Source organism: Chionomys nivalis, chromosome 24, assembly GCF_950005125.1.
Source record: "Chionomys nivalis chromosome 24, mChiNiv1.1, whole genome shotgun sequence".
NCBI classification, from domain to species: Eukaryota; Metazoa; Chordata; class Mammalia; order Rodentia; family Cricetidae; genus Chionomys; species Chionomys nivalis.
In genome coordinates this window covers 19,622,091-19,636,441 of record NC_080109.1, presented here as the reverse complement: position 1 = coordinate 19,636,441, position 14,351 = coordinate 19,622,091, and the positions used below count along the sequence as shown (strand labels likewise).

Genomic DNA, 14,351 nt, shown 5'->3' with positions numbered 1-14,351 from the left:
CCCTGTGGCATCCTTTTGTAGTCAAATTTTATAAATGTTATTCACAGATGTGGAGAACACCAGGTTACATGTCCTTTCATTTAAGTCTGTGGGTTTGTCTAACTTAAAAACAAATCTCTGTAACATAAAATCGACATATTTAAAATGCACAATTTAATGATTTCAGTATATTCACAAATTGTGCAACTTTGACTATAGTTATCTGCAGTTTTACATTAGGTTTTCTAACACAATGCTAAGCAATAGAACACTATTATTTTTAATCTTCTGGTAGCCAAATTCAACAAAGTAAGAAGAAACAGATGAGATTAATTTGAATACTTTAAGTTTAAAATGTTTTGAGCCCTCAGCTCACATACAAAAATGTGGTTTTCATCTCAGTGCTGCATCTTGTGGGCTGCTGTGTGTCTATTCTCAGAGCACACCCTCATTTGGAAGGGTGGCGCTTTACGGGCTTTTTGTGACATGCAGTGACTAGTGTAGGTCTCTATTGGATGTGACATGCAGTGAGAGCTAGTGCAGCCCTGCTATTTAAATGTGTTTGATTTAGATACAGATCCCTGAGGTTTTGAATTTTCATATTGCTCCCATAGTTTTCAGCATATTCTTGATGAAATATTCTTTTTACTATTTAGTTTTTTTTTAACTCTAAAGTGCTTACTGCATAGGTGTATTCATCCACCCCTTTAAATGTTAAGGCATCATTCAGTTTTAATAGTATCTTGTAAATAGTATAAAATTGAATTTTTTTCTTATCATATACTCTCTTAAGATTGATGAACTTTATTGTTTACATCTATTGTATTTATACATAGTTGGATCAATGTCTGCATATTATTCAGCTTTTTAATGTAAATTTGGATTATATAATGTTTTCTTTATCTTTTTACTACTTGTTTAAAGCTTATAGCATATTGCTGGAGTTTTGTCTTCTTAGAAAAAGAGCCTTGTATAAACTAATCAACCATTCTACTGCTGAGTTATATTCCTAACCTCATACCTCATACTGTTATTTTTAATATTTTAAAACATTTATTATTTAAAAAATTTAAAATATTTATTAAAGTATGGTTTACATAAAATAACCCACACATATTTAAGTTGTACATCTTAGTAAATTTTAGCACATGTGTGTGTGTGCTTGTACTCAAACATACAGGCATAAAAATACCACCATTATAGTCAAGATAATGAGATGTCTATCACCTTAAAAAATGTCCTTATATTTCTTGGTAATCTTGATGTCTCTTGACTCTGAGGCCTAGATATCTACAAACTGATTTCAGTCACTGCAGTTTGTTTTCAGTAGCTTTAAATGGAATTATGAACTAGGTTGTCTTTTGTGTCATTTTTGGCATCATTTTTGAGATTCATGTAAATTATTGAATATGTTGATTATTCATTCTTTCATTTCTGAGTTATATTCCATACCAACTTACTTGGTGCTCATGGAAACAGAAGAGGTGTTGATTGCTCTGGAACTGGAGGTACCGGTGGTTGTAAACCATGTGGGTGCTGGGAACTGAAACCGACCCTCTGCAAGGGCTGCACGTGCTCTTACCTGCCGAACCTCTCTGTAGCCTCGATTTCCCTTTGTTTTTGACCAGTTAGAGTTTTCATAATCTGTAGCCTACTATTTGTATTTTTGCAAACACTAGTTATAGACTATTTATGATGTCACTAAGTTTGGGATGGCAAAATGGCCCAGAGAGTAAGGCTTGTTGCGGAGCCTAATGACCTGAGTTCGATTCCTGGAACCCAGTGGTAGAAGGAGAGAACCCATTCTTGCAGGGTGTCCTCTGACATCCACATGCTCCTGTGTATGCCACACCATACAGAACAGATACTTAAGTAAATAAATGTAATAATTTTAAGATAAACTTCATTAATAAGAAATTCAAAGAATAATATGTAAATTAACTAATCACTTTTAACTTAATGTTTTAATTAATAATATTGTCATTAGAATTGAATTGAATAAATGAATTGTTTTTACATCAGCTACCCAGAAATGTAAGTTTTTTTCCTCCAAAACTGTCACTTTTGGGCTTTTCTGTTAGGATCTATCTATCTATCTATCTATCTATCTATCTATCTATCTATCTATCTATCTATCTTTATTCTTTGTGGCTTTCACATCATGCCTCCCAATCTCACCTTCACCCCCAGAAAAATAAACAAAACAAAATAAAATTTAAGAGAAAAGGGGCGGGGGAGAAAGGGAAAACCTCATCATGGAAGCTGCAGTGGAGAGATGGCCCAGAGGAGGAGCACTGACAGCTCTTCCAGAGGTCCTGAGTTCAGTTCCCAGCAACCCCATGGTGGCTCACAACCGTCTGTAATGGGGTCTGGTGCCCTCTTCTGTCACAAAGGTGTACCTGCAGATAGAGCACTCGTATATGTAAAACTTTTTTTTATTTCAGTGCCTATTTGTATATGACCTGTCCTTTTTTTCCCTATCTTTAGATCACAAAATTTGTCCAGGACAGACATAGAAACAGAAGAAACAGACTTCGTAAAGATCAACTTAAAAAACTCCCTGTACATAAGTTCAAGAAGGGTAAGTGAATATTGTTATTTTCCAAATAATAACATTTAGTATGTGTCAGAATACATGAGGGCCATACTTATACTACATTCTGAGTCTCGGCTATATACCATGCCCAACACCAACATTAATAATGAAAGTTTATGAGAGATATTTTTATCCTCTGGTAGCCTGGTAAAGGCAGGAACAAGGTATGGAGTTGACAGAAAACGTAAAAGTAATAGTAAAAATGGAAAAAATATATTGCCACTGCCATGTGCAGTAGTAGACAATGTCAGAGAAAAAGGTAGTCTACCCTCTACGCTCTCATTTGCTGTGTTATATACTACATTGTGCTGGTAAAACCATAGGTAGCTGTTAGGTGTTTGCATTTTGCATGCCACTTAATTGTTATGCTAATATGAAATGGATGCTATCGTTATCCTTCCATAATACACAAGGAAATGGGGCTTCACTGAGGCTTGAACTGTATTGGCAGAGCTGGAGAGGAGTCCAGGTTTTGTGTTACAGCCAGCATAGTTTCCTTCTCTGTGTTTAGAGAGCTCCTAATGTAGGTGTGTGTGTATATATATATATGTATGTATATATATATATATATATATATATATATATATATATATATATATGTATATACCTGTTAATCCTTTTGACTAGTACTTCCCAGACTTCATTTTTTATACCAATATAATGTTCTATTTAAAGAGGGTAAGGAACATAAGGTGAAAACAGAAAAGGCATCCAAACATAGTTCTAGGGATGGAGAGATGGCTTAGTGGATGGAGAGCACTGGCTTCTCTCCCAAAGAACTGGGATTCAATTCCTAGGACCCACATGGTGGCTCAAAACCATCTGTGACTCCAGTCCCAGGGCACTCTAGCACCCTCTGTGGCTTTCACCAGGCATTAGACATATGCACAGACAAAATTTGCCCATATACATTAAATAATTGAATGATTAATAAATAAAAACAGAGTTTCATTTTCCACATAACTAAATGTTTTATTGTCATTTACAATTTTATCTTGCTAAAAATATAACAATAAGAAAGATGTAAGACATTGCATTTCAATTTTAAAAGGGACAGGGAAGCTGAAAACTGCTAACATATAAGGTGAGTTATCTAAAAGTTCTTTACAGATCAGACCCAGTATGAAAGACTAGCTTTAGGAATCTCTTTTTAAAGCTCCATTTTATATGCTTAGTTTTGTATTTCTTAATCCCTAGTTTAAAGACATTTTTTTCTTGAATAATGTGAGATAATCTAGGTCCTCCCAGAGCCTCCTCACCTCCCCACTGACCCAGCTCCATGCCCTTTCTTTCTTCAAACAAAACCCAAACCAAAAACCCCCAAGAAACACACACACTGAAAACCCCCACAAAACACACATGAAACAGGAAACCAAAATATACAAGCAGAAAACCAATGAGACAAAAAAATATCCAAAGAAAGCAATATGAGTCAAAAAGTCTACGAAAATACCGTTGAGTTTGCTTTGTGTCACAAACTACTCCTGGGCACGAGGCCTGCCCTTAAGTATGGTTAATATCCAGTGAGATTCCATTGGAGAAGACTTTCCCCTTTCAGTGTTCGGACCTACTTTAAATTTTTTACCCCTAAAACAAAATATTTTTAGAACATGACGTTGAGGGCCGGCAAGATAGTTCAGCTGGTAAAGGTGCTTGCTGTTAAGTCTACTCACCTGAATTTGATCCCAAGTATCTATGTGGCGGAGAGGGAGCGTTAACTAAAAATATGCATGTTTTACATGCATGCAATAACGAAGAAGGAAGAAGAGGGAAATGAAGACAAGGATATTGAGACTACTTCGGGTTAAAATGGTTTAGAAAAGATTTGCAAAGTTGGCTTTTCCTCTCAGATGAGTAGCCATGTGGAATTTTGAGCAGAAGTAGCACCTTTTTTCCCTTTTTTCTTTTAGCATTCCTATAATCTTAGCAGTTGGGAAGCAGAGAGAGGCAGGTGGATCTAGATGAGTTCAAGGCCAGTCTGGTCTCTACAGTGAGTTCCAGGTCCAGGGTACCTAGCAAGACCCTGTCTCAAAAAACACAAAACAAAAAAATTCTTTTTCTTTTTTCCGGCTGAATTAAGAATAGCGGTGCAGGGTCAAGGATATAAAGAACTAGCAGAGAGTAAGTTACTGCATTGATTATAGATGTGCTCGGGCCACCATTAGGGAGGGAAAGTCTTCTAATTTTGGATACGTCTGGAAGATGGGATGCAGTCGGTTTATTGATGGACTAGAAGTAGGGAAAGGACGGAGGCTGCTTTTTTGTTGTTGTTTCAGAAAAAGGACAAACAGACCTTTTATTTGAGAAAGATCCTTACTAGACATAGGCTTGATAATCTATGGCAGGTTGGGTGTGGGAGAATACCCCGCCACTTCCTGGGCAACAAGAGCTTTTATATATTCTCTGATCTCCAGTTTGTTGTTGTTTGTTTGCTTTAGTAAGTAATGAGAAATAAAATTTAGTTTGCAAATGAGAGGGAAAAAAGAGAGCCCCTTCTGGATTTGTTAGACAGTTCAGCCCTACACTGGTTTTACATGTTTTATCTATCATTTGTTAGCTTGTAACTTCTATTTTCATAAGACTGTATTCTTGATTTTATTGTATAATCCTGAATTTCTTGTTTAAAAACCAAAGCCCAATTTAAAACTCCCCCCATCTTGATATTTCATATAAATACTTTTTGTATTTGATCTGAAGTGGGCTCCAATTTCATTTTTGGAATATGGAAATCCAATTGCTCAGTATCATTTATTGAAAATAATAGTCTTACTGAATGAATAGTCTTTTAAAGAGAGGAATATTTTGTTTCTTTGAGAATTTTATATAGATAAACAATTATCTTGACCGTATGCACCCCACTACTCCCTCTCACATCTCCTAGGTACCCCAACATGTGCATCTGTCCATCATGTTCCCCTCTCCCCTTTTAAAGCCCATGCTGTTTAGGGACCTCTGGGCCCCCCTGACCAGTGGCTCAGAGAAAGGTATCCCACTTCTGGCAAGGAATTTTCATTTAACAATCGATGTCTTCTCAGGGAAGCATTGTCCACCCATGCAGGGTATCTGTATTTTAACTCTTCCTCTTCTTCCCTCCCTTCCTTCCTTTTGTTACTTTCTAAATTTAGTTTAAAAGCACTAGGTTTCTATAAGAGTTTCTCATACATCTTAGCTCGATTGGCTCACCCCACTCTCCCCTGTCTCCTCCTCCCCATCAATGATTATTTCTTCATTTCCTCAGCCATGTTTTGTTGTTGTTTGTTTGTTTATAAAACCAATCATGGATTCTGACCTGTGGAGTAGTTTTTAAATCTAATTTTAAAAAGCAGTCGGTTGTACCCATAACAGTCACGCCGCTGTTGCACCTGTATGCTCAGTGTGCCTGCTGTGCTGTTAGTGCAGTGCACAGCATCCATATCCGAGCAGAACTATCAGCAACAATTCTTCCCTAGGGATGTGCATAGTCTGCTACTGTAGCGAAAACGGAGGGGACTTTCAGCTTCATCTCTGCCTCATTTCTCTATGTCCTACAGCCAAAGTGTGTGCCATCTTTAGAAATAGGGTCTTACCATCTAGCGCTGGTGTGCAGCCAACGGCAGTGAGAATAACTTTATGGTTTGTGGAGTATCAGGGGATTCCTCTGCCAGTAAGCCATAGGAAGACAACCTACTCCTGGGACTTAAGGTTTTTACCTAGCAACCTTATGGCTCCTGGGAATATTTCTTCCTACCTATGCACAGTGACTTCATTCAAACACTTGAATAGGGACAGTTTTACCGTCCTTCCAGGTACCTTTCCAAATCTGTAAGACACACAAGGGTTAGCATTTACAGAAGGTAGGCAGTCTTTGAAGGCCTGCTGCTGTCCTGGGCTGCTATTAAAAAGGTGTTCACAAGATCCAATACTGCATGGAAAGATCCTATCACTTGTATCAACGGTGTTGTCAAAGAGCAGTGTTCTGTGCAGCAGCATGAATGAGGACACTAATCCATCTAACTCTCGATAACCCACAGTCATTTTCCATGAGTCACTTGATCTCATCTTAGTGTGCTGCTGCATCTGCCATGGAGTCTCTGTGCATCCTTCTAAATACCCAGCAGTCTCAGTGATGCCGGTTTGTGCTGCCTAGTCTGGATCAGGCCCAAGGGGAAGCGAGAACAACAGTCTCCTGTGCCTGCCACAGGAGTCGGCTCCCCAGTTCTGATAAGCTCAGGCTGGCACTGTGTCCCTCTCATTTTCATTGGCACAACTGGCTACTGAAAGCCCCAGTCTGGGCGATAAATCTCCAACTCCAGTGTACTTTTCTTTTAAATAGGGGAAGAAATGTATACAGATCACTATGGTGTGTGTATGTGTGTGCTCTCGCGTGCACACACACACGTTTATGGGTAAATACTGTACACCCCCCAGGGAAAGCTTAATCCTTTTCATTATACTATTTTTATCATTTATATTTTCTCTGAACCATTGCTCAGGCAACAGTTTCCTGCCTTCCAGAAACTAACATGGTTGTCTTTCTGTTAATGTTTTGTTCAGGAATTCCAGGACAGGTCTGACCACACTGATCTTCTGAATGGCCCAGATAGACCCTTCTGATTGTTTTGCCCTTCTCAGCTCCTCTTTATTGCTTCAGGAATTTAAATTCAATTTACATGCTAGACTGCAATTAAGATCTACCAGAGCTCCTTCTACCTTACAAAGACTACATCTGCCATGGAACTTGGCAAGTCCACTAAAGCCCTATCTGCTCCCAAGGTCTTTACTGAAAAGAGGAAAAACTTTTTTTTTTCTTTTTACATTTATTTTGTGTTTATTTGTAGGGGGGGTGCAGGTGTCACAGGGCACATATGTGAACATCTAAGTTGATTCTCTCCTTCCACATGTGAGCTTGAGTATCAAACTCAGGTCAAGTGTTTGGTGGCAAATGCCTTTAGCTGCCTTTATGTCAAACCTGACTGGTATCTTCCATCACTTTTACTATACTCTATTTAGTTTTTGGACCCCCAAGAATAGCTCTTCAGCAGAGAACTAATTTTTACTCTTTTCCTTGCATCCTGCCAACTCTAGGAGATAAAAGGCCAACACCTCCATCTTGTTTTCTCCTTTTTCTACCTTTCCTGCCAAAGCAGCGGTTAATACAAGGATAATCCATGACTTTCCCACTGTAATTCTGCTTGTAATCTCACAGTGTCCTTCTGGAAGATAGCTGAGCCTTAGTTGCATGTCTTAACCATGCAACTTTTGTCACAAACTGCTTTTGAGTTCATCTCACCTGTGCTTTTAGGGATTGCGACACATTCTTTAGCCTGTCAGCTCTTTGGGGAGAGAGGTGGGCCCATATTCATCAAGGAGGCATGACACTCCATTCCACACAGAAGATTGTCAGTCTAAGTGGCCCACTTTCAGGTGGCTTGGCGTTGGTTTTATATCTTGTCTCTCATTGTTTGGAATTGCCAGTTCAGCACAGCAAGGATACTCTCCATCCATATCACACAAGAAAAATGGCTCTATCAGGATTACCCCCACATATGCTATACCCTCAGACAGATCTACCTAAGTTACATTTTATTGTCATACCATGGGCCACACAACTTCTCTCCAAGTCATCTTTGGTCATATCAGTCCCTATTCAGGTGCCAATTGTGTTGTGCTTTTCTTGGGAGGCCATGAATAAATTTTTTTTTCCCCTACATAGGGCACTGATGACAGACCCAACAAATAACTCCACCTTAGTCTGGCTTAGTAAACCAATGGAGTTATTGAGGTTACTTAAAGGAGTACGGGCAACTCTAGGGAGTCACGTGCACCCCTGCATGGGTGATGACTCAGAAGAGCTGCATCCCTGACGTGTCACACACAACTAGCAGAGTTCCACTAAGGTCTCATCTCTCCCACAGTAGTTTGTGGAGTATTTAGAATCTTTGAGAAAAGTCATATGAGTCTGTTAAGTCTTATGAGCTTCTGGAATAGTATGAGTCTCAGTCTCCATGCAGGGATGTTACAGTTCAGAGGAAATAGCTACAGAGCACCATGTTTTCAAAACCCCACACAAATAAAGAAATAAACTGACATGGACCTATAGGTATCTTAGTTATTTGCTGTTTCTTTGATAGAATACTATGACCAAAGCAGCTCAAAGAAGAGTCTATTGTGGCTTGTGGTTCTAGAGGGAAGAGTCTGTGATGGCAGGGACGTGACAGCAGGCAGCTGGCCCAGTGGCAGCGACAGGACAAAGCCCTGCTTTGGACAAACCATCTATGAAAAATTATTTTCAGGACAGTTGATGAAATTTGAATTTACTTTGAATGATATTAATTCAGATATTAAGAAACTGTCATTCTTATTAGGCATGATAATAGTGTGATTATGCTTTTAAAATTCTTGATATATAGTAATTTTTAATAAAATGATATGACTGTATTGTCTTAATCTTTTCAAGACAAGGCCAGTATCTCTCGGTCAGGCCCATCCACCTCTTCAAGTGTCTACCACCTCCCGGCAGTGCCATGTTGGGGAACAAATCTTTAAAACATAGGCCTTTAGGGGCACTCACTACTCAGAGAGAGCATGCCCTCTGCTAGAATGTTTCTACTGGGGTGTTAGCGTTCTCTTCTTAATTTCTACCAGTGCACTTTTTTAAAAAAATATTTATTTATTTTGTGTGTATGCTGACACACCAGAAGAGGGCACCAGACCCCATTACAGATGGTTGTGAGCCACCATGTGGTTGCTGGGAATTGAACTCAGGACCTTTGGAAGAGCAGGCAATGCTCTTAACCTCTGAGCCATCTCTCCAGCCCCAGTGCACTTTCTAGAAGGAAATTTAAGTTTGAATTTTTTATAGTTACTTTACCTGAGATTAAACTAAACACACAGATAATCTATCCAATAAGTACAAATCATTTAGAAGCACTATTGCTTTATCCAAGAGTAATATAGGCCTTTTTCATCATATGTACTGAAGTGGGGCAGGCTTTTAACTTTATATTCTTATGAGCCACCAAGTGGTGCTGGGATTTGAACCCTGGTCACCTATCTAGCCCAGGATTTGTATAAATTTAGGTGTCTTGAAGTCAGCTCTAGAAGGGATTTTAACCCTAATTTCCTAGATGACTGCTTACGAATACTTCAGAGCTAAGGAGGTGACTCGATGGGTAAAGCACCTGCCAAGCACGTGTGAGAGCTGTGTTTGGAATCCATAGCCCCTCTCCACCCCCAGGCCAGCATTGAGTCTTGTAATCCTGGAACTTCTCTGGCAAGATAGGAGGTAGAGAGTGAAGAATCCTCAGAAGCTCTTAGGTCAGCAAGAGACCCTGTCTCCGATAAGGTGGATAGCAAATACCAACACTCAAGGTTGTTCTCTGACCTCCATACACATGTACAAACAAAAATATACTACAAAAAAATCCAGGTACTATGAGTCTAAGGGGAATATTTAAATGTGACTAGAAATCTAGGTACATATGTTAGGATACAATAAAACATAATGGCTAAGACAATGCAAAGACTTTGAAGTATACAACATTCTGGAATTCTGGATTTCTCCATATATTATGTTTGTGATCTTGTACAGTTCCTTAACCTCACCATTATACGTTTAATGTGTAAATGTGACCAAGAGTACCTACTTGGGGGTGGGGGGCAGGATTTCCTCTTATTTTAAGTTACCAGGCACCTAACTACTGTAGCTTTAAAATTTTATTTTCCAAGGTAACACATAAATAAATAAACTTACAAGATGGGATGAGGCAGTGGTTTTGTCACTTCATAACTAGTCCAGGACTACAAGGGCTTTCTACAAAGCGTATAGAACACTCGGCTCTACTCTGGTCTATGCCACAAACTACATCCTTGAATCTTATGTGCAAAGTAAGTATTGTAGCAAGAAGTACAGGTCACTATGAAGTCATCACTTAGAACTGTTCACAGGACATGAAAACTAAATGACTCTAAAATATCAACTATATACATTTACTGATAACCCAGTAATCTTGGGTTACAAATGACAAGCACAGCATCTTAGAGCACTACAAATATATTATCTGTTGTTCTATATAAGCACTCTTGTGACCCATACTGAATTCCTGTGAAAACGCCAAGCTATTCTTCCTACCTAGCTTGACCCCTGCTAACTACAGCTGTTTCTAAGAGACCTATTACAGGGTGATGAGACTAACTGTTTGACATGTATGATAACATCAGTCATGATTTAACTGCTTAATGTGTTCAAACCCTATCTTCAAAATCCATGTCAGTGATTCATCTGTATAATTATGTTATCATAAATATGTTGGAGCTCTTTAATATTTCTAGTTAAGACCCATCTAATTCATCTGACTAAACTCCACAGGAGAGTCTAACATGTATGCACATGAATTTGTTAGAGTATATTTGGTAACAATAAAACCAAGGTACTAGCAAAACTAGCAAAAAATACTAATTTTTCTTAAAGCTTTCTATTTCGGATTCTTCGTCCTGTGTTTAAATGACCAGAGGACACTGAATGACTAGCCTGAAAAGTCATTTTCCCTTTGATGTCTGGTGCTCACCCAGACTGTCTTCCCAGGTAGCAGCTTATTTCTGTTACTTTCCAAAGTCATTATACCCGCGTAGCTCAGGCAGTGAAACCCTCTTTGTTTCCTAAGGTTATTTTTTAAAGTAATTGGAAAATACTGAACTAACGTAGTCAGTGGTAACAAAGTATTTTTAAATATACCCTCAAAAGCATCAGTATTTAAGAGTACTGTTTTGCTTCCTTTCAAAATGTAGCCTTTGACTCCCAGAAGAGCTAGGAATTAAGGAAACTAGGTATTGTAAGGCCATGAACAAGAGTAAGACAGACTAGCAGTACTATCGAGCAGCCATTTTGGTGAATGCCATCTACCTGGCTGCTAGCCTTCACACCGCCGAGCTGGTACATATAGGTTATCTGAAACTAAAAGTATCTTCCCTTCCAATCTGTTTTTAATGCACACATTAAAAGGATTTGAATGTTTTGATGTGTTTTTGTGAGGGGAGTAGGATGGGGTAGGGATGTAGGTCAGTGGTAAAGTTCTTGTTGTGTGCCTGAATTCAATCCTACCATCTGCCACAAAAATGGCTCAGAATTTGAGAAGTTTGAAATTTTGTTTTTTAGTATAGAATATTTATTTCAGAACTGACATTCTAATGTTTAAGTAATGCTTAAGTCTACATTTTTTGTTTACAATTTTCTGTTACAGGAGATGAATATGATGTATGTGCCATTTGTTTGGAAGAATATGAAGATGGAGATAAACTAAGAATCCTTCCCTGTTCCCATGGTATGAGCAAACCACATGCTGCCTTGAGTTTGTATAGAATTTGGTTTTGAGTTCTGTCTGTATCAAGGGAGAAGACACAGAAACACAAAACTAATGGGTAGATGTGATCTATAAAAATGTACTAACTTTTTATGTGTGTACACAATTTGTACAAATCATCACACTAAATGAACATAGCAAGAAATTAAATATAACAGTCTCTCAATACTACAGTGCTAGGCATGATTGGCTCAAAAGCAGTGTCTATGGACCTTAATTCCTATATTTTGGTATCATCCTTTTGTGTTGTGATAAAAAGAAAATATTGCATAAAATACCAAATTTCAGCAACTGTTAACTGTGATCCTATCTTTATAAAGAATATCTTATGCTCTGTGGAACCAAATCAAGTATTGAATTTGAAAATGAGTGCTTTTGTTTAACAGAACTGTTGTACTGAAGATGTATATTTTGCTTCAACAGCTTATCACTGCAAGTGTGTAGATCCCTGGCTAACTAAAACCAAAAAAACCTGTCCAGTCTGCAAACAAAAAGTTGTTCCTTCCCAAGGTGATTCGGACTCTGACACCGACAGCAGTCAGGAGGAAAATGAAGTGTCAGAGCACACCCCTTTACTTCCGCCTTCCGCGTCGGTCAGGGCCCCGTCATTTGGGTCTTTGTCGGCATCCCACTCACATCAGAACATGACCGAGTCTTCCGACTACGAGGAGGATGACAACGAGACCGACAGCAGTGATGCCGACAACGAGGTCACTGAGCACAGTGTTGTGGTCCAGCTGCAGCCTGATGGTGAACCGGACTACAACACAGCAAACACCGTGTGACGTCCAAGTGGCTGGTTCATTTCCCTTTCACATGTTCATTTAGACATATGAGTTGATTCTTCTGCTCCCTTTAGAGGTTTCTGTAGAAATAACTTATTTTTTAGTTTTCTAGTGTAATCACGTTCCTGAAATAGACTGTTTGATCTATGATACTTATCTCCAATAGTATACATCCATCTCACTAACAAGTAACAGACTGGTGCTGTAACTCAGGCAGCAAACCAGCTCTCTGGGGATGATGAAATGTAGCCAGGACACTTTTAAAATCCTCAGTACAGCTTGAAGTGCAGACCTCGATCACAGTATGCAAATGTCTTACACATGAAGTTGGCTATGGTCATCTAGCATGAGCTAAAACCACTCTCACTTCCATAAAGTTGCCTACAATTGTTGGGTTGGCACATGTCTGTTCTGATATTTCCCATCATGATTAGTGAGTGGCAATGGGCAATTTAGGATATTTCTTCTTAGAACCACGGAGAAACTAAAAGATATCATTTTCCTCCCTATTCCCAAATAGTTTTCCCTCATAGGAATGGTCTAGTATAAACTTCAAATATTTTATGTTAAGGTTTTTAAAAACACTATAGTGTTATGAGTTTGATTCCACAGGAACGTCTCTGGATCTTACTTTCCATACTTCAGTATCCTTTTGTGTTGCAATAAAAAATGCTGCATAAAAATACCAAATTTCAGCAACTGTAATATTGAGATCGTATACCTCTTCATAAAGAACATCTTATGCTAGTTAGCCCTGCTGAACCATGTGCAGAGGAAATTGTTCAAGTATTGGGTTTGAAAATAAGTGCTTTTGCTTAACAGAACTAATGTATTGAGGCAATGTATTATGAAAAGCTAAATTATATAACTGTAACTATGTAGAAAATATACTTAAGTATAATCAGAATGCTAAGAATTTTTATATGGCCTTGTATGATGGGAGCTTCAATGTTAATAAATGTTTTCCACTTGAAAAGCCACAAGTATTTGTTCTGATGAACTCTTACCACATTAGCCTTATATGCAGGGTGCTATAAAGGAAAATGATGGCGATCATAATCACCTTAGGGTTTTATACAAGGTTACTTACTAGCTACTCACAGGCTTTTAGGCATACCCACCAAAGTTAACACTGTAGCCAAAATTATCCCCTAAATAGTGTAAATTAGGGAACTCTGTTGTAAATTGTGGCACATGCTTTACAGTAGATGTATGTAGTGACATGGGAAACTGAATAAAATTATGTTATAGAATAAATATATCAGGTGTATGAGCCATTTATTATTGTTTAAAAATGCTGTATTTTAAGAGAAATGTAACAATAGGAAAAGACACTTTTAATTTTTGAATTCTCTTTAAAAATTTTATATCTTTTTTGTTGTTGTTGTTGTTTTGTTTGTTTTGAAACAGGTTTTTCTCTGTGGAGCCCTGACTGTCTTGGAATTCACTCTGTGAGCCAGGCTGTCCTCAAACTGTCTTTGCTTCTGCAGTGCTGGGATTAAAGGTGTACCACCTCCACCCTTTAAAAAAATAATTACTTACTATAGTAATAAAAGCACATGATACTGACACAAAAATATACATAGATGAACAGAGTAGAACAGAGGATCCAGGTATAAGGCTCCAAAATTACAGCCACCTGATTTTGAAAAA

At 38.3% G+C, this 14,351-nt stretch overlaps 1 protein-coding gene across 2 annotated transcripts in view; it reads left to right on the top strand.

Annotated features, from left to right (window-relative positions):
• The window catches only part of Rnf13 (ring finger protein 13), an 80,636-nt gene extending 66,668 nt beyond the window's left edge, over positions 1 to 13,968 (top strand). For both annotated transcript variants that reach the window (XM_057757250.1, XM_057757251.1), the window contains 3 exons: positions 2,467 to 2,560; positions 11,794 to 11,874; positions 12,337 to 13,968. In XM_057757250.1, coding sequence (XP_057613233.1) covers positions 2,467 to 2,560; positions 11,794 to 11,874; positions 12,337 to 12,698 — 537 coding nt within the window. In that variant the 3' untranslated portion in view covers positions 12,699 to 13,968. The remainder of the gene's footprint in view (positions 1 to 2,466; positions 2,561 to 11,793; positions 11,875 to 12,336) is intronic.
• The last annotated feature ends 383 nt before the right edge of the window (positions 13,969 to 14,351 follow it).